General features: G+C 37.1%; 1 protein-coding gene across 1 annotated transcript in view; it reads left to right on the forward strand.

The window, feature by feature from the left end:
• Positions 1 to 24,911, forward strand: part of LOC120529897 (polycystic kidney disease protein 1-like 1) — a 256,167-nt gene that overhangs the window by 155,625 nt on the left and 75,631 nt on the right. Inside the window, exons 33-40 of the mRNA XM_039754112.1 lie at positions 797 to 970; positions 3,473 to 3,592; positions 3,950 to 4,022; positions 4,187 to 4,290; positions 4,893 to 5,061; positions 5,357 to 5,495; positions 13,013 to 13,097; positions 13,351 to 13,539. Of these exons, the coding sequence (XP_039610046.1) occupies positions 797 to 970; positions 3,473 to 3,592; positions 3,950 to 4,022; positions 4,187 to 4,290; positions 4,893 to 5,061; positions 5,357 to 5,495; positions 13,013 to 13,097; positions 13,351 to 13,539 (1,053 nt within the window). The remainder of the gene's footprint in view (positions 1 to 796; positions 971 to 3,472; positions 3,593 to 3,949; positions 4,023 to 4,186; positions 4,291 to 4,892; positions 5,062 to 5,356; positions 5,496 to 13,012; positions 13,098 to 13,350; positions 13,540 to 24,911) is intronic.

Raw genomic sequence — 24,911 nt, forward strand, 5'->3', positions numbered from 1 at the left:
TTTCTTGTCCTAGTGTGTGGATATAAACACAGGGAACTTCAGTTTCTGTATTAGATCTTGCCTGTAGAAGGGGCCTGAGTTGCCTCGAAAGCTTGCATATTGTAATCTTTTTAGTTAGCCAATAAAATGTGTCATTTTGTTTGGCTTCTCCATCTATCAATCTCTCTCTCTCTCTCTCTCTCTCTCTCTTTATATATATATATATATCTATATCTATATATATAAAAAAAAAAATAAGAGAGAGATGTTTTTGCTGTTTGTCAACTCGGTTTCAGTGTTTCACATGTTGGTATTGTGGGGAATATTAATTATATTTTATTACCATACAAAGGAGAGCTGTCTGTAATGCATCAATGGCATTGCTTATAGGCTATATCTCAAACTTCCTGCCATTTCCATAAATAGTACACCAAATAAAGAACAGGGTCATGCTTCAGCAAATTTGGCTGATTTAGCTACACAATCAATGGTGACTCATCACCGTGACCCATAGTTTATGAAACACTGATGTAGAGCAAGATTTTTTTATTGGTTATTCTTTCAGTCACATTACATAATAAAGTGACCATGCATTATATACTGTAGGTGATGCATTAAGCACTTTTAGGATCAATACATCTTCAGTATGCAGTATATTTCATTCTTTTCAAGGAATATTATTATAATATGTATAATATTTTTAACAAACTGTAAATGTTCTTAGCTATCTAAGTATAGAAAATGCATCAACATCCACTTACTAAATGGCAAAAATATTCCTGGCTGACTATCTTTTTCCATTCTCAAATTATTTCAGGTTTTGTACTGTAAACTGACAGAATTCTTAGAAGATTTCCATATCTGGGCATCTGTTTATAGTCGTCCATCTCACAGCCACTTCTCCCATTCACAGCGTCTTGCTGTGTGTCTGTTTCTGTTTTTAGGTTATATGACTTTAAACTCTGTCATACTGTTCTTAAAGGATGAAGAGGTAAGGGTGACATGTACATTCATATTTTTTATTTGCTCTTTCATTGTTCTCAAGAAAGACATTTGTATACATTGTTTTCTTAATATGTCTTCATGGGTTTACTCCCACAATTTAAAAGACATGTAGACTGCCAGCTCTGCATGATTCACTTCCACAGTAGTCATGGATCTGTGCACAGTCACAAATACCCTGACATCTATCCATCACCAAAGTTTGTTTTTGCTCATTAAAAATTACGCTTGTGTCAGGAGAAACATAAAGAGAATGCCTTCCTGGCATCTAATTACATATGGAATAAATAACAACAGGTCCAAAGAATTAGAAAGGATTTGTTTATTTTCAGTTATCCAGTTATGTCAAAGGATATATAAGACCAGGAAAAACCTAATTTCTGCTTTTGGTCTTCCTCAAAAAGTTTTTGTCTATAATTTATAAACAACCAGACCACTCTTATCCAGTTATCTCATTTAGAGGTCGTAAATGCAGAATGCTTCTCTGTGCAGTAAAGATCACAGCCTGTTAAAGCCAAAATACATTACCATTTGCAAAAAGGGAGAGATAAAATAGACAGGATCTTAAAATGGATACTTGCCAACCAAGCTCTCTGCTGCACCTTGATATCCTGGTTCCTGGAGTTGTATTGGGTAAATAATACAATATATCATTATTTGGAATGCATGCATTTCATGTGTGTTCTGTCTCCAAAGATCTGGGTAAGTGCTGGGTAAAAGGAAATACGAGGCAAGAAATTCTGAACACATACCTAAAGCAGAAACTTTTTCCATGCTATATTATAATGACATGAAGTGTATAATGTATGAAGACTTTTGTCAAAATATCAAATAAACACATGAACTTTTATTCAAGAATATAACCAAAGAAAAAAAAAAAAGCATTTGATTTACATGTTGCTGTCAATGAGTTAAAAACCCAGGCTTAAATGTTAGTTGACAGGGAGTTTATTCGTGTTCTTGAATGGTCCAGAGGTAAGAGGCGCTATCTTATAACTCAAAGGTCCCGGATTCAAGACAGGGCGCTCCGCATTTTGAGTATTGAGCCGCTTTTATTATTATTACTATGATAAAAAAACACATTTGATCTGAGTCTCTAACACCTGGTGTAAATTTTGGCTACTTGTAAAAGTTAGCACTTTTTTTTTTTCTTTCTTCAGTTTTATTCTCTGTGACATTCACATGGTACAATGAACTTGCCTATCCCTCTCTAAGTTGATGGCATTTATTTTCCATTCTTTTCACGAGAGCAGCGATGACCACAGTGGATACTGTGGCTGATATCTGCTAAGAATTATTTTAGTCTAAAAATTCAACTGAATAACAATTTTCAAGTGACAGCAAGATACCCAGAAGACATGATTCACCAGTGTTTGTGTGTTTGGTTATATTCCTTCAACGATGTCTTTTACAGGTAGCAAAACTTTACACTGGCTGTTACAGACTGAAATCAAAGGCTTCTCCTTTTTGGGCGCATACACCATGAGCATGACACTGCCTTATCTAAACACTAGCATGGCGATTGCACACGTACTGAAGTATTCATAGCAGCAGGTGGAAGTCCCATTTTACTTTATGGTGCCAAGCAGAGTTACGTTGCGGTGCAGCAGTCTATTAGCCATCGAAAGCGCTGTGAAGAAGCTGTCTGTTGTTACAGTTCTGCCTTTGTCCAGTCTGATAGCTGTCACGGGGCATTGTATCTTTGATTGCCAGTACAACAAATAGTTCTGAGCAGGTATCAGCCACAGCACCTACTGTGGTCATCGCTGCTGTTGTGAAAAGAATGGAGATACATGCCATCAACTTAAGAGATATACTATATACTGTATTATTTACCCTATGTAACTTCAGGAACCTCACATGCAGATAAGGAGCCTTGACTTGAGCTGGAAGAACTTTTGGCCCAAGATGAGCTCCTTCAAGGCAGGGAATGGGACAGCAGGCTGCTTGTGCTGATCAACACATTTACAAAAGAAAAGATGCTAATGGAGTGGTGCAAAGGGACTTAAGGTGGGCAGGGATTACATGTTTTTTTTTTTTTTAGGCTTCAGGGATTCTAGTGTTAAAGAGCTAAATACTCTGAGTACTGTAGTTGTAAGGCACATTCATTAGAATAACCATCCAGTAGTCATCCTGAGCACCCACCCCTTGTTCAAAGTTAAAAATTGCAATTGTAAAGCATACTATTAAGGATATATTCATTTCCCTCTCTCCCCCGGAGCATCTTCTATAGGGAATAGTCTAGGGTAAGAGGAAAGCCAGTCTCAAATTAGAATTGTAGTTCCAGAATCAACGCTATACACAGAATTGAGTCCAACTATACACTATCTAGCTTTTCAACATCATTAGGCAGTTTTTTTAATCGTGCACAAAATTTAGGTCCATCCTGTCCAAGGAAATTATGTTTGATGTCTTATGAAATAGATTTTTATAGTGCCTGTAACTTTCTTTCTAAAAAAAAAAAACTACCATTTTCTTTTTCTAATTTCAGTACTCGGCTGAGTTGGGCCTAATCAATACCTCCACATTTTCTCTGATTACTGGTTGTTTCAGTGTTATTGCTGTGCTGCCTGTTGGACTTCTGTTGTCTCTACTTTTCCGATTCAGCAAGGTTTTTTTATAACTTTTAATTTTTACTTTTATATTTAGTGTTACAATTTTGTTAATTATTCACTCTAAACTTATGATTTTGCATGTTTTCAATATTTGTAGTTAGTCTTTACTGTAACCAGTACTATAACATGTGTAGGTGAGGTATTAAATGCATCTTTTTGTCTCTCTCTCTCTCTCTCTCTCTCTGAGTACTGCTGTGCCCTTCCATTGTCCTGTGTTGCTTGTACCCTTGAGAGTCCTTTGCCACTAGGTTGTTTAAATGTAGAAATAAGTTAAAAATAATGGTTAAGTCCTTCAGTTTGCTTATGTGTTTTCTTCCTAGAGACTTAAGCGGGTTGCTGTCATTTTTTTTTAGGTAAAATTCAGCAAGGAGTCACCTGTGGAACAGCTGTCCTCTACAGAAGCATCAGCTATCTACAATGTAGAAGGTAGAAGATAAATTAAAAATAATATTTAAATAATATTTTTATATGAGCTTTATTTTTATTAGGCTTCATAAAAGCTTAAATTAGTTTATAAAATTTAACTTGTATTTACATTGTACATGTATAAAGTTCAGAGTACAATTTTTTTAATGAAAGTTGAATTTTAGTTCATAGGAATTCGGTTATATTGCAAGATGGTACATTTGAATCCTATCTCTCATGGCAAAATTTACAGATGTGGGCAGAAGAAGCTTGGAAAAAAAAGTTTGAGGTAAAATATTATTAAAGCAATTGTATACAGATGTCGGCCTTTTACAGTATATATCAGCATATTCTGGTGATAAATGTTGATCAGCTTATACATTTTTTTTATTTGATTATATTATAAGGTTAACTTGTAAATATTGTTTAATATTAAGACTTTAAATATTAAAGAATCTTTGAAAATGTTGAATTCTGATTCATTCCCTTTCTGTGCCTGATTAAGCTTCTTTCCACAGAGAAGGGCTCCTTAAGCAGGGCAACTGTATCACAGCTTATAAACTGTACTGTACATGTATAAACACGCATGCAGTGTAAAGGCAATTTACTTTCCAAGTGAAGGTTCTGGAGCAAACCTACATGTAGATTTTACATAACCTTCAAACACATTTTACCGGAGTGTGAGGACAAGAAAACTGCCATACATCAAAGCACGTAAATTCAGAAGTATCCCCTTTTAAAGTTTATTCTATTTCTAAACATTCATTTTCCTAATCTGTTTACTCTAAATGTTGTAATACAAGAGAAAACACTAATACAGTGATGTAGGTTATTTGTTGCAAATATTAATCTAGTATATGTGTAAAGTATATGTTTGGCTTCTTGTTACAGCATGGCCTTTCTGAACATGAATCTCATGTGTATAGCAAAACATTTAGGAAGGAAAGAGGTCTTTACTCTTCTGATGACTGTTCCAGTGGCTTTGAAGACTGTAGCTTACCAGAAAATAAAGTTCCAGCCATTATCTCTAGTAATGACCTCTGTTCAGTCTATTCTTCTGGTAAGTTTATATACAGTGGTTTGATTCAAGCACCAGCAAGAATAAGAAATGCAGTATGTCTAAATAAATCAAAATTGCCATTACCAACACCATACATTTTTAATACTTTGTACCTTATTTGTATTCTTATGTCTTGACTTCTGTAAAATGGATATTTCTACAGTTTGAATCTGTGAAAAAAAAGTACTTTCAAACCTGAATTTTATAAAATATTGGATTTATTTGTTATAATGGACATTGTGAGGAATATTTTGCACTTGCTATAAACTTTGAACGTGTTTTTTTTTTCTTTTAGAACATGGAAGCCTTTATGAGCAGCCAGTTTTTAGTGACAATAAAACCTTCCTTCCATATTGGTGTCAATATGCAGCATGGTCTATTTGCATACTGTTATCTGTAATATGCATTGTGGTCACTGTGTGCGTGGGACTGACGTAAGTTTATTATCCAGTTGATTGGTAAAAATATTTTTGGAACTAATGTATACATCCTTCTTATCCATTCACTTTTCACCATTAATTTAGGGTGCCAACCATTCTAGCAGTGATTCTTTAGATTTTTAGGAATCCAAAGTGACTTTAGAAAACCACTAAAATCACATATACAGCCTAGAAGGAAATTACACCTTTATGCCTGTTTTCACTACAGTATTACTTTTACACAAAGCATACAGCGACATGTATCATACTGTATGTTAGTATAATATGTGTCACCTTCAGTTTGACTGTTTTACTGGAGTGTTTTCCTCTCCTCAGCTTGTCATAGTTCAACAATTAATTAATGGACAGATATTGTTGGTTTTTGTGCATGGTAATCAGTTTCTACTTTGTTTCCAGTGTGTTTTGACAAGTCTGTGTCTTTGTGTATTAATTCTGTATTTAGTATTATTTTAAATCTATATGCTAGTTTATAGTTGCATTTATACTTCTGTTTTACCTGAAAACCACAGCACTCTGCATTTGCACTCAGTGAAGATAGCTATACAAAAATAAACTGAATTGACTTTAATTGAATGTATTCCAGAAAAATAAGAAGTGCCAAATTTTTTTTTAATTTTTTTCAGTAATTGCATTATCCAAGCTGAGTAATAGCTATGAGTTTAACTTTTACAAAATTATTACCGTGTTTGTATGTAACCAGCATATACTCCTTGTACAAAGTAGTCAGATATTCTTATTAAATAAAAAACAAATGAAAATATTGTTTTACACATACAGTATAAGGCTGCTTTTGGAAATTCCACCAATATTATTTGAGCCCATATATTTTATGTTCACATGATTTTCATGTAGTGAGAAGTCAAGCAAAATTGCACCTTTTTATTGGCTAACTAAAAAGATTACAATAGGAACACCTGTTCAATTTCTCATTAATGCAATTATCTAATAAACCAATCACATGGCAGTTGCTTCAATGCATTTAGGGGTGTGGTCCTGGTCAAGACAATCTGCTGAACTCCAAACTGAATGTCAGAATGGGAAAGAAAGGTGATTTAAGCAATTTTGAGCGTGGCATGGTTGTTGGTGCTAGACAGGCCAGTCTGAGTATTTCACAATCTGCTCAGTTACAGGGATTTTCACGCACAACCATTTCTAGGGTTTACAAAGAATGGTGTGAAAAGGGAAAACATCCAGTATGCGGCAGTCCTGTGGGCGAAAATGCCTTGTTGATGCTAGAGGTCAGACGAGAATGGGCCGACTGATTCAAGCTGAGAGAAGAGCAACTTTGACTGAAATAACCACTCGTTACAACCGAGGTATTCAGCAAAGCATTTGTGAAGCCACAACACTCACAACCTTGAGGTGGATGGGCTACAACAGCAGAAGACCCCACCGGGTACCACTCATCTCCACTACAAATAGGAAAAAGAGGCTACAATTTGCACAAGCTCACCAAAATTGGACAGTTGAAGACTGGAAAAATGTTGCCTGGTCTGATGAGTCTCGATTTCTGTTGAGACATTCAAATGGTAGAGTCAGAATTTGGCGTAAACAGAATGAGAACATGGATCCATCATGCCTTGTTACCACTGTGCAGGCTGGTGGTGATGGTGTGGGGGATGTTTTCTTGGCACACTTTAGGCCCCTTAGTGCCAATTGGGCATCGTTTAAATGCCACGGGCTACCTGAGCATTGTTTCTGACCATGTCCATCCCTTCATGACCACCATGTACCCATCCTCTGATGGCTACTTCCAGCAGGATAATGCACCATGTCACAAAGCTCGAATCATTTCAAATTGGTTTCTTGAACATGACAATGAGTTCACTGTACTAAAATGGCCCCCACAGTTACCAGATCTCAACCTAATAGAGCATCTTTGGGATGTGGTGGAACGGGAGCTTCGTGCCCTGGATGTGCATCCCACAAATCTCTATCAACTGCAAGATGCTATCCTATCAATATGGGCCAACATTTCTAAAGAATGCTTTCAGCACCGTGTTGAATCAATGCCACGTAGAATTAAGGCAGTTCTGAAGAAAGGGGGTCAAACACCGTATTAGTATGGTGTTCCTAATAATCCTTTAGGTGAGTGTATGTATATATATATATATATATGTGTATATATATATATATATATATATATATATATATATATATATATATATATATATATATATATGTATATATATATATATATATATATATATATGTGTATATATATATATATATATATATATATATATATATATATATATATATATATATATATATATATATATATATATATATATATATATATATATATATATATATATATATATATATATATATATATATATATATATATATATATATATATATATATATATATATATATATATATATATATATATATATATATATATATATATATATATATATATATATATATATATATATATATATATACTAGCAAAATATACTAGCAAAATACCTTCTCAGAAGGAGAAGTAGTGTGTTAAAGAAGCAATGAAAAGAAAAGGAAACATTTTGAAAATAACGTAACCTGATTGTCAATGTAATTGTTTTGTCACTGTTGTGAGTGATGAGTGTTGTTGTCATATATATATATATATTTTTACACACACACATATACATATATATATATATACAGTATATATATATATATACATATATATATATATATATATATATATATATATATACACACACACACATATAAACATATATATACATATACATACATATCTACATATATACACACACAGCTATTTCGTATCAGTGCAATACGCTGTTTGTTAAAACAGTTGACTCCGCTCTTACGTGCAATAACAAATCAAATCATTCAGTTGTCTTTGCTCATATGTCATTTTAGAGCTGGACGCCTGGCATCTTTTTTTGGCCACAGGTTTGTTTCTGTTTGCTGTGAGGTTCTGTGTTGTGGAGATTCTCAGGATGGATTGCAGGTGCTCATCAGTGAGGTGACTCCTGTGTGCTGTTTTGTTAGTCTTTATCACTGAGAAGAGCTTCTCACACAGATATGTGCTACCAAACATGCACAAGGTTCGAGCCGCATGTAGACGGACTTTTTTTGTTCATCAAAGTCACCAAAGCGCCGTGCAAACTCAGTGCGCAGTGCGCTCAGTTTATCAGCAAAGTGTGTATTTGGGAACACCGTAGTGACGACTTGGTTTAACAGTACTTGGCAACAGGGAAAGTGGGGCAAGGTGAACTGGTGCATTTGTGTCTCCCATAAAAGCAGCTTCACTTGAAATCACTTTGTGATTGTGCACGGGTTAAAGCGTCCGCTGAAGTGTCAGATTCTTATTTAATTATGCTGTTTTCTGTATCTTCTGAATTGCATTCAGGTTACCCTGATGCAAGGCAGCTGAAGCGCTGCATTATGGGATCTGTAGTTTATTGTGTTACCAGCGCTTCATATACCGGGCTTTAATAACAATAATACAGTATATAAAATGATCTCGCGGGCGGATATAATTACGCCTGGCGGATGTGGCCCTGACCCTTGAGTTTGACACATATGGACTAAATAGAACTTGAAAAGATATGTTTTTCAAATGTGATCGCAATTCAGATAGAGTTGGACTACAGCCTGCATGCCTCAATGAGTCATCCTCCCTCGCTCTTACTTTTTACCGTTCATCTAATGAATACACTGAGTATGGCTTTACCAAAACAATCATTGATGGCGAATAAAGTATCCATTATTCGAGTATGTAGAGCGGGATATATATATATACATATATATATATATATATACCAGCGTATCGCAGCGAGAAGTAGTGTGTTAAAAAGGTAGAAAAGAAAAGGGAACATTTTAAAAATAACGTAACATGACTGTCAATATACAGTATTTGTTTTGTGAGTGTTACTGAGTGTTGCTGTCATCAAGGATTTGATTATCATTATTTCTTTCAATCAGGTTCGTATTTGTAGGATGTGTTGTGTTCAAGTTACATTCCGTGTTTGTCAATCGTTGTAAAGATGACAGGTTTCATTCATCGATTCGTTTCTTACTGCATCAATAAACAGCTCGTCTTCTTCTTTATCTGAGACCTGACACACTGCATGCACGGGTTTTTTACACTGTCTTCCTTTAGCGGGACATTGACTTTTTCCACCGTGTGCTTTGTTTCCGCAGTAGCTGGATTTATGAATATGCTTATCAGGCGCTTCATATTTTTGCTGCCTTTTCAATTGTGTAATTCGGTTTTGTTCAGCGCTCTTTGGAACTGTTGCCTTTTATCTGTGCACGCGTCAGTTCCGTGAGCCGCTCGGTGTACATGCATCGAAGGTTCCCAGCTGTGCTGGTGCCATCTCGTGCTATGTCCGTGGCTGTATTTAATGTTACCTTAGTCCTGGCACTTAAAACTTTCTGCGAGCAAAGTTTGTGTCAAACACCACCCTGACCATCTCATCTTCCTCTCCATAAGCACAGTCCTTCACCCGTGAATATTTACCCGTGGCAGTTTGCTATTGGATTGCCGCTGACGGACGGCCTTATATGGGCAGGCACTAAATTACAAACGCCAGCGCAGCCTGTCTATGAACTTAATTTAAAGTGTAGGTTTACATCGTGCTTTGCTTCCGAAGTAGCAGAACTCATGAATATGGTTGTATATGTCACTCGCTCGCTTCTTATTGTTTCGCTGCCTTCTCAATTATATAATGCATGTTTTCTTAAGCGCTTTTTTGAGCTCTTCCTGGTTTTCTATGTACTGCGTGATTACGTGGGAGGCGTGATGATGTCACACGAAACTCCGCCCCCACGGCGTTGAAGCTCATCTCCATTACAGTAAATGGAGCAAAACTGCTTCCAGTTATGACCATTACGCGTAGAATTTCGATATAAAACCTGCCCAACTTTTGTAAGGAAGCTGTAAGGAATGAACCTGCCAAATTTCAGCCTTCCACCCACACGGGAAGTTGGAGAATTAGTGATGAGTCAGTGAGTGAGTCAGTGAGTGAGTGAGTGAGTGAGTGAGGGCTTTGCCTTTTATTAGTATAGATATACACACACACATATATATATATACACACATATATATATACAGCCACATTAGCTCCACAAATGAGACACACGGGTTTACCGGCAATGTCAGTAAACATATACTCAGCCTCCCATCGGTTTTTAAAGGCTCTATGTTCAGAATCACCTTTTCTCTTCGGCATTGTGTGGGCTAGCTTCGCAATAACTTGTAGCATCATAAGCTAGACTTGATTAACGCGGTAACTGTTCGGCAAGGCAGCTGAAGCGCTGCATTATGGGATCTGTAGTTTATTGTGTTACCAGCGCTTCATATACCCGGCTTTAATAACAATAATACAGTATATAAAATGATCTCGCGGGCCGGATATAATTACACGCTGGGCCGGAAGTGGCCCGTGGGCCTTGAGTTTGACATATATGGACTAAATAGAACTTGAAAAGATATATTTTTTCGAATGTGATCGCACAATTCAGATCGAGTTGATGCGCACTACAGTACATCGAGCCCGCGTGCTATTGTGGTTTTGCCTGCGTGCCTCAATAAGTTACCCTCCCCTCGCTCTTACATTTTTACCGTTTATCTAATGAATACACTGAGTATGGATTTACCAAAAGAATCATTGATCGCGAATAAAGTATCCATTATTCATAAAGCTTCAATTGGTGATCTGTCTTTCTGCGTTAACCGCATATTTTTTCATACGTCTCAAACTAAGGGGATGCGAAGTTAAAATGAATAAAAATGCGTGCGTACATACTCAGTGCATCCCCTCTTGGGAATTGAACCTCGGACATCGGTGCTAGAGGCGAAGCCTCTACTATTGCGCCACGGCGTGTGGTTTATCAATTTGAGCGTAGCAGTGTAATTCGGTTATTGTTCAGCACTCTTTGGAACTGTTGTCAGTTCACGTGAGCCGTTGAATATGGTTTTATATGTCACTCGCTCACTTCTAATTGTTTCGCTGCCTTCTTAATTATATAATGCATGTTTTCTTAAGTGCTTTTTGGAGCTCTTCCTGGTTTTCTATGTACTGCATAATTACGTGGGAGGCGTGATGATGTCACATGAAACTCCGCCCCCCACGGCTTTTCGAGCTCAACTCCATTACAGTAAATGGAGAAAAATAGCTTCTAGTTATGACCATTATGCGTAGAATTTCGAAATGAAACCTGCCCAACTTTTGTAAGGAAGCTGTAAGGAATGAGCCTGCCAAATTTCAGCCTTCTACCTACACGGCAAGTTGGAGAATTAGTGTTGAGTCAGTGAATCAGTCAGTCAGTCAGTCAGTGACAAAACAATTACATTGACAATTATGTTACGTTATTTTCTTACCCAAAAATTTAAAAATGCTTTGACTGATTTAATTGAAATTTGGTTACATTGTAGAAAAAAAAAATTAAATGGTATGTAGTTTTTTATTCGTTGAAATTTATTGTTAATAATGCTGTAGTGAGTGGGGCATTCTAATGCACTGCGTCCCTCATTTCACCACATCACTAAAAGCTATCTCACTGAGAAATGGGTCATGACAATTTGTAGAAATGAAATAGAAGGAGGAAAGTATGGTGAAGCGTTTGGCGTTTAGCAGGTGCTGACCAGGCACTGCGTCTGTGGTGTTAGTTCAGTAAGTATGTTTTTATTATATATTACCACCCTCCCCCTTCATCCTATCTGCAACCTTGTTCAAAGTGGGTGCAATAAATCCCGTCAGTCAGTGCACTGCTCCAGACAATTTAATCAGTGCCCACAAAGTATAAAAAAGAGCATCGATAAAAGCAGCATGTCATCAAAGGTTGCAACTGCTGACTTTTTTTCTTCAACCACTTTGGAGTAACAGTTTCATTGTCTCACTGGATTACAGCAACTTAGTTTAAAGAAAAAAGAGAAAAGAAAAAAAAAATTTGCAGATTAACCAATGGAGCAAAGCTACAACTGAACAAAATGAAGCATGATTGTTTTCTGTAGCTGATGAGGATGCTGTTTTTCAAGATGTGGTAAGAAGAGAACAGGATGGTGCTTTTGATTGAGTAAAAATAATTAGTATTTTTTTTTGGTAGATTATTTTATAGACCTACTGAATCAATACTAATTTTAGGCATTGATGCTAATGGAAAGTCAAGATTTTTAGTGGTTTTGCAGCTTTGAATGAATGAACTTTAAATAACTCTTGCAACATTACCAAATGGAGCTTTTACTGTTGTCCTTTAAAGGTTCTTCAGAGGTCTTCTCCATTCTCTTTCATAGCAGTACGACCAAGGATTGTGTTATTTGATAAAATTACATATATTTTTTCAGAATTTAAATTTGTGAATGTTGTCAATTAGAATTTTGTATACATGACTTGAGCCTAACACCATTTTGATTTGATCATAAGCAAAAATTATCTTTTTTATTTAAGTTATGAGTAATGATATATTGTATATGAGCCTTGTCGGTCTACAGTAATTTAACTAACAATATCTCTCCTGTGTTTATATTCTTTTCTTAATTTTACAGGTTTAATTTGACCAAATGTATTTGTTGGATACATTCTTTATTTTTTTCACTGCTGTTTTGCATTTTTGTTCTCCAGCCTATTCTGGTAGGTCACTAGACTTTTTCATAGACTTTTTTCTTTATTTGCTAATTGTGATAGGGTAAAATGTTGCTCTGTTCTCCAGAGTGGACATTTAAACTCTTAATTACTTTTTACAAAATACATAAATAAAATAATACCAAATAAAAAGCAACCTAGAAGCCTATTGAAGTGAAAAGATGATAAAATGGAATTTGTTAAAAATATCATATTTAATGTTTAATTACTAAAACATTTATTTTTGTTGTCTTTTTTTCAGATCTTTATAACTGCAGTGGCAGTGACTCTGAAATGTAAGGATATCAGTAGTATTTATGTGGGCTTCCATAAGACTAACCCCAATTTTGAATCTAGAAAATGGCAGCCCTCTAAAGATTCTTGCCAGTCTAAAAAGTGTTTGCCCACATTTGACCACAAGCAACTTGCATCATCCTTGGATTATGACAAGGTATTTTACAGAGTGCTTTAAATTAGCTTTCTCTTTCAGACTCCTGCTATTCAGTAAACATACCATATTCTTTAATATACAGTATTTTGTGGAAGAGGCAAACATCAATACAGTACATTAAATGTCTTCAGAGTCCTGTGCTGACCTAGAGGAAACTTGAATCATATTACAGGTACCACTACATATCCCTTGAGAGTTGCTCCAATCCACTATAACCTTCTATATTAACTTTTTTTTTTCTATAGTCATGGCCGAAATTATCGGCACCCCTCGAATTTTCCCAGAAAATGCACGATTTCTCCCAGAAGATTGTTGCAATTACAAATGTTTTGGAATACACATGTTTATTTCCTTTATGTGCATTGGAACAACACAAAAAAAACAGAGAAAAAAAGCCAAATCTGACATCATGTCACATATAACTCCAAAAAAGGGCCAGACAAAATTATTGTCCTGCTGGAAAAGGACAATTAAATTTGTACTTCAGTTAGCAATAGAAATCATCTGCACACTTGTTTTGAAACTAGTCATATGCAACAACAAAAAGATCAGAAGAGATCTGTACGAGTGTATTATCTCAGCAGTAGCATCAACAATCAAAAGATACTCGCATCTTGGTTAAGTTCATTGCAGCTGATACATTCAACTTAGTCCTTTGGTACCTTGTAAACTAGAATACAGTATGCATTCTCTTACACACACTCTCTTCATTTCCCAGTTTTCTTTTCAACAGGATTTTAGCATAATATATCTTTTGGTGTTTGTGTTGTCCACCTGATGCTGCAACAGTATTTTGGTTTCTGATAAAATTTAAGACCCATTTTATCCACACTATGTAAGGCATCTGTTAAGCCCAGAATAATGAATCTGAGATATAGGAAGCATCTGCTACTGTTGTAGAGGCCAGCTTATATGTCTTCTGCAGCTGCACTACAGCAAATGTAACAGTAAAACTTTGGCTCCAATGTGGCATGTTGGTCTTATGGAGATGGTGAAGGATGCCGGCAGAATTTCAGCATTTCTTCTTTTTTCTACATCTAGATTATCAACCATAGTTGTTGTAGCAGTGGTTGCAGTGTTAGCTGTAAAGCAGAATCAGGGTCTGGCTCAGACCAAGTACATTTTTGGTATCTATTAAAGTAGATCCCACTCGTGCTGCTCTTTTTACTATTGTGCATACTATTTATGCACCCCACTATAATATTTTCTGTCTCAGTTATTATTTAAAAATAGTCCACATTTTTATGGACAGTTGGGACCCACTGATTGGTTTTATAAAAAAATAGTCTGGCCAATTGTAGGACCCTGTGGTTACACCCTTTGCTTTCCTGTTTTTTAATCTACCCTTATAAATTAACCTGCCCCCAAAGATGAATAGCTACAATGAAAAAAACAATGCATTCGCAGTGTAATTTAGACTAAATGTGGAAATATGAGTTTATGATCTGACTTTGTGTTCTATGCAACTGTCTCTTACCTTAACCTGAGTAACAATTGTTTTATTTTTATATAATTGATAGGGGGCTTCACCACCTGCTCGCTTTGCTTGCCAACCCATGTGTTTGGTTTTCCGTATACACACTTTTAAGATTTTTGTTTTCTTTGAATTGTTGCCATTTCATGTTTCATTTTTATTTCAGAACTTCTGTAAAAACAATATTTGGAATTTTTCGAGTCCCAATATGCTGATTGTTTTTAATGAGGTCAGTGAGATATGTGTTTAATGACTTTGTACCATAATTCAGGATAGGTTTCTCTGCTTTGAATTTCTGCCCAGACATCTACATCAGCAGTTTTTTTTTTTTTGCAAAGTAGCCAATAAATGTATGTGAGGTAAACTCCGTTTTTGAAATTCTCTGACTTAAACTTCAAAGCCTTACAATATTTACATACTTCTGACATATTACCTATGTCAATATATTCGATCTCTATTCACCATTTTGTTATTTCTCAGAGGAATAATTTCTCTTTCTTTGCACTAAAGCGATGTTTACTTTCTTTGTTTTGAGACTGTCGTTTTTTTCTGCTTTCATATTCTGCATCTTGCTCTGCATGTGTTTTGCGCCTAATTTTTTTTTTTTTCTTTTAATTCTTTTGAATTCCAGTTTCCATTATCTCTAACCTGTTCTGCATGTGTTTGGCACCCTTGTTTTTTAACCTCTTTATGACGTTTTACTTTGTTTTTTGCTTTGTCTTTTATTTCTGACCTCACTTTGTCCTGGTTTTGCTTTTTTGTTTTTTTCAATGACACCTGGTCCTTGGTGATTATTTTCTGTTTTTCGAGTAATAATTTCCATTTGTTTGTGCTACTACGATTTTTACTTGCTTTTTTTTTATACTTTCTAATTTTCCTACTTTCATATTCTTTAACTTTCTCCACATGTGTATCACACCATTTTTTTTATTTTTTGAGCCTTTTGAATTCACTGCTTTCATAATCTTTAACCTGCTCTGCATGTGTATAGCACCAACGTTTGTGAACATGTTTATGAAGTTCTACTTTGTCTTTTACTCTCTGTCTTTTACTTCTAAACCAGTTTGAGCGTGCTTTCTTTCAATTCCATGGGCTGATAATTACTTTCCTTATTTTCTGAATTTGTACCTAGATTCTTCTTTTTCTTTTTTTTCTCTCCAAAGGTTTTGAGTCTATTTTCTCCACGCTGCTTTCTTCTTCACTTAGTCGTCTACGTTTCACACAGTTTTTAAAGGACCTAGTCAGATAGGTTGTCCCAGACGTCTTGGAGAACTAACCACAGATCTTCTGTGGATGTAGCCTGCCTCAAATCCTTCTACCTCTTCATGTAATCCTAGACACACTCGATGTTGAGATCAGGGCTCTGTGTGGGCCATACCATTACTTCCAGGACTCCTTATTCTTCTGTAGGCTGAAGATAGTTCTTAATGACATTGGCTGTATGTTTGGGTTCATTGTCCTGCTGCAGAGTAAATTAGGGGCCAATCACATGCCTCATTGTTGGTATTGCATGATGGATGCGTATCTGCTTGAAGTTCTCATCATTGATGACACCATTAATCCTGACCAAATCCCAAACTCTGTTTGCAGTAATGCAGCCTCAGACTTGCAAGGAACCACCACCTTATTCCACTGTTGCCTTACAGACACTCATTATTTTACCCATCATTATTTTCATATGTATGTTGACACACAGTCATTAACTGGAACAGAAACAGCTGTGTAGGAGTTTTAAAACTGGGTGGGGAACAGCCAAACTCTGCCCTTCGGTGAACACATTGCCTTCTGCTACAGCCATATATCTCAGATTTTGACCCATCATTCCAGAGTACCTGCTGCCATTTTTCTGCACTCCAGGTCTTATGTTTGCATGCATAGACAAGTTGCTTGGACTTGTTTTCACGTTGGAGGTATGGCTTTTTAGCCTCAATTCTTCCATGAAGACCACTTCTGGCCAGACTTCTCCGGACAGTAGGTGGGCATACCTGGGTCCCACAGGTTTCTGCCAGCTCTGAGCTGATGGCACTGCTGGACATCTTCCGATTTTAAAGGGAAATAAGCATGATGTGTCTTTCATCTGCTGCACTGTTTCCTTGGCTGACCACTGTGTCCACATACCTCAGTGTTGCCTGTTTTTTTGTGCATCTTCTAAAGAGCTTAACAAAACATCTTGAAAACTCTGTCTGCTTTGAAATATTTGCCTAGGAGAGACCTTGCTGACGTACTATAACTACCTTGTGTCTTGTTTCTGTGCTCAGTCCTGCCATGGTGTATGACCTATGACAAGAAACTGTCTTCCACAACCTCACCTTAGTAGCAGAGTTTGGCTGTTCCTCACCCAGTTTTAAAACTCCTACACAGCTGTTTCTGTTCCAGTTAATGACTGTGTTTCATCATACATATGAAAATAATGATAATCAGCCCCTGTTTGGTGTAATTGGTTGATCATACACCTGACTATAATCCTACAAAATCCCTTACTTTGTGCAAATGTACCTATAAGAATTAATGCTGGTTTGAAGGCAAAGGATAATCATATCAAATATTGATTGGGTTTTGACTTTTCTTCTGTTAACTCACTTTGCATTTTGTAAATTGATAAAAATAAACAATCAGAATTTATATTTGTGAAAGCATTCTTACCTTACAGAATTTTTCACACCTGTCTAAAACGTTTGCACAATACTATATATATGTGCAAGAATGACAGGAAGGCAATGTTGAAACGTTAGGACACCAATTTGGTCATCCCATTTAATTATAAGAAGTCCAAAATGTGCCTTTAAGGTGAAAAGAAAGTTAGCAAAACCCAAAGAATCTCTCGGCTTTTGAAAGAAGTGTCTCAGTCGTTTCTTAGGAGCTCTGTCCAGAGGTTTACTCTCAGGAAAGAAGATGACTCCTTCCAGGTAGCCCGGCTTTCTTATGGTGCACGGGGCTAGGTTCCTGAGCTGGGCAGTTTCTCTGAGCTGCGGGGAATGAAGAATAAAAGAACATTAGCGCCCCCTCTCACCCCAGCAGGTTATCACATACCTTGATTAAGCCTGTGAGGAGGTCCTCTGACACGCATGCATGAAAGTACGCAGAGAGTATATTTATGCATGTACTGTATGTGTACAGGTCAAATTCTGTTACAACAAACTTTTCATTACAGCAAAGTATTTTACAGTCCCAACAGTTTCTACGATGCTACGAAATACATTCAACAGATACTTTTATTACAACAGAGTGCCCAAAAGACTGTGAAATGCCTGAATGAATTATCCACAGAGCAGCCAGGAGAATGAATCATCCACTGAGCAGTTAGTTCTGTGGTCACAGCTTAGTTATGCACAACAATCTCCAAACAGAAATATTGTACATTTTTCTCTTTCTTCAAACTTTGCTCATACTGTTTTTTGCTGTGTTTGTTTTCTGTTATTTTCAGTGATACCTTTTACTTATTGCTCATCAACATTTAAAAAAAATCCATTGGAATTTAACTCATTGTCACCCTCCTATAGAAATGGCACACATGAAAAAATGACAACAGTTCACATTAGAAAGAAACAAAAAACTTGACATTTTTGCAGCTCTTCATTCCAGTAAAAAGAAAAAAGATGTTGCCAATGAGTTTGGAATTTCACCATCAACATTGTCAGCTTTCTTGAAAGACCAAGCAAAAACAGAAGAAACGTATATAAACTGCTACAATTGAAGATGTCGAAAAAGCAGTTATTCCTCTCATCATTGGCAAGTTGACCAGCCCTTGGTGTTTTAAGCATGTTATTTTCCTTCCCTGGAAGGATAAAGCAAACCAGCGAGCTTGGATGACTCAGGACATTATGGGAAACTGGCTACGACAATTTCACAAGGATATTGTGACACGTGAGTCACTGTCTTGCACCCTAAAACTTGAGGCTGAGTTTCAGTACTTTAGCAAAACCAGCTTTATTCAGCTTGAAACAGGAACAGCACAGTTATTTATTGTAACAGGATCTACCACTATATACAGACAGCAGTCAGGTAGAGTCTTGGCCAGATTAGTGGCCAATTAATACGGTTCCCTGCATTTATAATGTTCCTTGCATCACCCATCGATGATACCATGACCGCAATCAGCTCGGATTTGCTTCTGCAGTTCTCCAAAAAAAGTTCAGAAACCTCACAACATAAAGAAGAAAAGGAAGATTCTATTTCTGATTGATAACTGTGCTGCTCACAGCATGCTTCTAAATTTAGATAATGTTTGAGTTGAGTTCCTCCCACCCAATTACACGGGAGTGCTTCAGCCATTGGGTTTGAGCATCATTTGCACCCTGAAATGTGTTATCGCAAAGGAAATGCTGAGAAAAATTCTCATCAGCATAACTTGTAAACAGGAGGAGATTAAAATTAACGTGAAAGAAGCTATTGAAATGATTACAAATGCCTAAAAAGCCCTACACCGACAAATACAGAATCTCACTACTACGAAATTTTTGTTACAATTAAATATTTTTTTTAGGTTCCTGGCACTTCATTGTAACAGAATTTGACCTGTAAGCGTATATGTGCATGCACACACACAGTGCATCCGGAAAGTATTCACAGCGCATCACTTTTTCCACATTTTGTTATTTTACAGCCTTATTCCAAAATGGATTAAATTAATTTTTTCCTCAGAATTCTACACACAACACCCCATAATGTCAACTTGAAAAACTTTTAGTTGAGATTTTTGCAAATTTATTAAAAATAAAAAAAATTGAGAAAGCACATGTACATAAGTATTCACAGCCTTTGCCATGAAGCTCAGAATTAAGCTCAGGTGCATACTGTTTCCCCTGATCATCCTTAAGATGTTTCTGCAGCTTAATTGGAGTCCACCTGTGGTAAATTCAGTTGATTGGACATGATTTGGAAAGGCACAGACCTGTCTATATAAGGTCCCACAGTTGACAGTTCATGTCAGAGCACAAACCAAGCATGAAGTCAAAGGAATTGTCTATAGACCTCCGAGACAGGATTGTCTCAAGGCACAAATCTGGGGAAGGTTACAAAATTTTCTGCTGCTTTGAAGGTCCCAATGAGCACAGTGGCCTCCATCATCCGTAAGTGGAAGAAGTTCAAAACGACCAGGACTCTTCCTAGAGCTGGCCGGCCATCTAAACTGAGCGATCGGGGGAGAAGGGCTTTAGTCAGGGAGGTGGCCAAGAACCCGATGGCCAATCTGTCAGAGCTCCAGAGGTCCTCTGTGGGGAGAGGAGAACCTTCCAGAAGGACATCCATCTCTGCAGCAATCCACCAATCAGGCGGTAGAGTGACTCCTTAGTAAAAGGCACATGGCAGCCTGCCTGGAGTTTGCCAAAAGGCACCTGAAGGACTCTCAGAGCATGAGAAACAAAATTCTCTGGTCTGATGAGACAAAGATTGAACTCTTTGGTGTGAATGCCAGGTGTCCCGTTTGGAGGAAACCAGGCACCGCTCATTACCAGGCCAATACCATCCCTACAGTGAAGCATGGTGGTGGCAGCATCATGCTGTGGGGATGTTTTTCAGCGGCAGGAACTGGGAGACTAGTCAGGATAAAGGGAAAGATGACTGCAGCAATGTACAGAGACATCCTGGATGAAAACCTGCTCCAGAGCGCTTTTGACCTCAGACTTGGCCGACGGTTCATCTTTCAGCAGGACAACGACCCTAAGCACACAGCCAAGATATCAAAGGAGTGGCTTCAGGACAACCCTGTGAATGTCATTGAGTGGCCCAGCCAGAGCCCAGACTTGAATCCGATTGAACATCTCTGGAGAGATCTTAAAATGGCTGTGCACCGACGCTTCCCATCCAACCTGATGGAGCTTGAGAGGTGCTGCAAAGAGGAATGGGCAAAACTGACCAAGGATAGGTGTGCCAAGCTTGTGGCATCATATTCAAAAAGACCCAAGGCTGTATTGCTGCCAAAGGTGCATCGACAAAGTATTGATCAAAGGCTGTGAATACTTATGTACATATGATTTCTCAGTTTTTTTATTTTTAATAAATTTGCAAAAACCTCAAGTAAACTTTTTTCATGTTGTGATTATGGGGTGTTGTGTGTAGAATTCTGAGGAAAAAAATAAATTTAATCCATTTTGGAATAAGGCTGTAACATAAAATGTAGAAAAAGTGATACGCTGTGAATACTCCGATTATATATATATATATATATATATATATATATATATATATATATATATATATATATATATATATATATATATATATATATATATATATATATATATATATATATATATATATATATATATATATATATATAATATAAAACTAGACATTAAGCCCATTAAAATAACGGGCGCTAGAACAGTACTGCATAAACATTTGTATGAACAGTCTATATTAAATGGCAAGGGACCTTGTATGTGGCTGTAATATGTGTCGCTGTATTGTGTGCCTTTAATTTTCTCTCTCAGTAATACTGGTTTGTATTTCCGTGAAATGCCTGTAATTTTGTCTGACAGTAATACAGTGGAAACTTGGTTCACGACCATAATTCGTTCCAAAACTCTGGTTGTAACCCGATTTGGTCGTGAACCGAAGTAATTTCCCCCATAGGATTGTATGTAAATACAATTAATCCGTTCCAGACCGTATGAACTGTATGTAAATATATATATTTTTTAAGTTTTTAAGCACAAATATAGTTAACTATACCATAGAAAGCACAGCGTAATAGTAAACTAAATATAAAAACATTGAATAACACTAAGAAAACCTTGAACAACAGAGAAAACTAACACTGCAAGAATTTGCGCTATAGCCTTATGACCCGCTCGCTAAAAACACTTTTTTTAATGAGTTTTAAGCACAGGGGAAAAAATGAACATTTGAAAAATTTGTAATTTAATAAACAACCAAGAAAAGTAGCATTGCAACAATGCACACATGCCCCTGTGTGTGTGTGTCTCTCTCATGGGCCTGCGTGTGTATGTCTCTCGCGTGTGTCTCTTAAGAGCGCACCTCTGTGTCTGTGTGTGTGTGTCTGTCTGCCTCTCGTGTGTCTGTCTGTCTGTCTGTCTGAGCCTGTGTGTGACTCGCGTGCGCCTGTGTGTGCGCAGGTGTGTGTGTGTCTGTGTCTCTCTCTGCACAGGAAGAGAACTGAACACATGCTGTGTGGCCCCGCGCATGCGCACTTCTCCAGAAGACACACACACAAACACCATGCGCCTGTCTGTGTGTGTGTGTGTGTGCGTGTGAGACGCGCCTGTGTGTGTATCTGTCTCTCTCTCTCTCTCTGCAGAGGAAGAGACTGAACACGTGCTGTGTGGCCCCGCGCATGCGCACTTCACCAGAAGACAGACACGGACACTGGACGCACACAAGGGTTTTATTAAAGAGGATAGAGAGAGAGAGCTGCTACTATCAGTCACAGGCTTATACTGTAGGTGGGAATAACATGTGGTCAGGTCTGCTTAGTTGCTCATCCCCCAGTTGCATGCTTTTTGCTGATGGTGTAGTGTTGTGTAGCACCAGAAAGAAGGACATGGAGAGGAAGTTGGAAGAATGGAGTTTTGGAAGATATAGGGTTGAAGATAAATAAAAAGAAGACAGAATATATGAGGTTTAATGATGATTATGATTCAGAAATTAGCTTGCAGGGAGAGCTATTGAAAAGAGTGAATAAATTTAAATATCTAGTATTAGTGGTAGTCTGAGATGAAACGCTAGATGCAGAAATAGCCCATAGAGTGCAGTTTAGATGGAACAATTTCAAGAATGTATCAAGGGCATTGTGTGATTGAAGAATTAAGGTGAAGGATAAAGGAAAGGTTTTTAAGACAGTGATAAGACCAGCAATGATGTGTGTAGCTTCAAACATGGGCAGTAAAGGAAGTGCAGGAGAAGACATTAGATGTGACATAAAATGAGAATGTGTGGAGTTGCAAAAAAAAAAAGACAAAATAAGAAATGAGACAATCAGAGATACAAAAAATGGGAGAGATGTCTAAGAAAGTACAGGACATTAGCTTGAAGTGGTAAAGAACATATGGTGAGGAGAAAAATATGAATTTGTGGGCAAAAAAGTTATGGGAATGGAAGTACAGGGGCTGAGAACGTGAGAAAGGCCAAAAGCAGAGGTGGATGAGTAAAGTAAAATAATATCTAAAGGAAAAGGGCTTCCCGGGACATAACAGCGGTTCAAAAACGTTACAGTAATGTGTGCATGCCCATCTGCCATGCATCTCGACACCCTACCCATCAAATGAAACTTCAAAGTCTCGTCTTTCCGATGATATAAACCATTTTGACACACAACAACCACAGCACTGACACTAAAGCCTTTTTTACAGAGAAGTACATACTTTTAAGAGTTGACTGTGCCTACCTTTGAAGACCCCCTGCAAGTCAAACATCAATATTTCCGAGCAGTATTGATCCCATTGTGTCCGTAAGGCTCCAGCGAATATAATCCAGTAAACGATTTAGGTCCAAAACACACAATACATTCTCAAAGGGACAAAACTCCAGAAACGTTTCATAACTTGAGACCACCTAAGTAATTTTTTTTCACTTATATTGCTCATATTAGACGTAATTTCTTTCTGTCGGCGATAACCATGCTACCGCATGAAACACGGAAGTGTTCGCTTTCGAAAGACACCGAAGTTGGCCAATTACGACGGGTCTGGGGTTGACTGGCACCTCGTATAGCCAACCCGTGTCACAGAAAGCTTAGACGATGACATCTGCTTCAAACTCTGGTAGAATCTACCAGTTTGATTGGACACTGTGACTGACACTCAAAACTTACAGCCAATGAGCAGCCGAGCATTTTGATATGTAACTTGCCATACTAACTTGTAAACAAAACGATCGGAGCTGCGTGAAGGTGGCATTTGTGCCAGTCTGCAGAGTTGGTGCGTGGTTGTTTATTGTGATTTCACCAAGTTTTTTCGCAGTTTAAATATGAATAAAAGTAGAAGTTTAAACGTAAATAAACGCTTGATTAAATAATAGATGCATGTACGCGTGCGAAAGTATTCAACCGCAGGGACGTGTAATGGGAGAGCGAGCGTGCCACGCCCTTGTGCTTTCTGCTTGCTAGTGATTGCTGCCATCAAGTGGCACATGGAAAAACGCTGAGCTGTGTTGTAACAGTTTGTAAAAGAAATATATATAGTTTGTGTGCATTTTATAAAAAAAGTAAAAATAAAAATATAAATATATTTTTGGCCCATAGCTTGTATTGACTATTTTTACATAGAAATGTGTCTTTTTTATTGTTTTTATTATGGAACATGAATTTCCATAACTAATAGAGTGACACTGTGTGTAGATATAGATTCCTTTAGGTGTAAGCTTTCAGTAGAGCCCTTATTGATATATGTGGGTTGAAGCATTCAAAAGTTATTACACTTTTTCCATATGTTCCAAAATGTGGATAATGGTCCCTCTAAAAGCCCCTGGGCATGCCCACATAAAACTGGTGTAAAAATGTCATTTTTACAGGTATTTTTTTCAAATTTGAAATTTGAGTAGTCAACAAGTTATTCTGTTGGTACATAGTGTGTTTCTGTCCCCACCTACCTACTGCAGCTTCATTTTCCTTTATTTTCATAAAAAAACTTAGGCGAGAACAAAGAAATTCGTTTTTTTTGTGAGTTCTAATGTGCATAACTTTTGATCAGTCACACCTACAGTGATTCTGACTACTAAGGGTGAAACTAGAGAATGTTACCTTTACAAAGAGACCAAACATGTGTTTATACTCCAGATAGTTCAATAACAGCAATGATTCTAATTTGGAGAGGTCGAATTACAAGCGATTTAGCAAAAATGACCCCGAATGATAAGGGGTTAACTGGTGAGCAGATTCACTACCCAAGTTATTTGGAGAAGGTTGATCACACTTCTCTATTGACCTCACATAGAAATGGGA

The sequence above is a fragment of the Polypterus senegalus genome, chromosome 5 (genome assembly GCF_016835505.1).
Source record: "Polypterus senegalus isolate Bchr_013 chromosome 5, ASM1683550v1, whole genome shotgun sequence".
In the NCBI taxonomy this organism is placed as follows: domain Eukaryota; kingdom Metazoa; phylum Chordata; class Cladistia; order Polypteriformes; family Polypteridae; genus Polypterus; species Polypterus senegalus.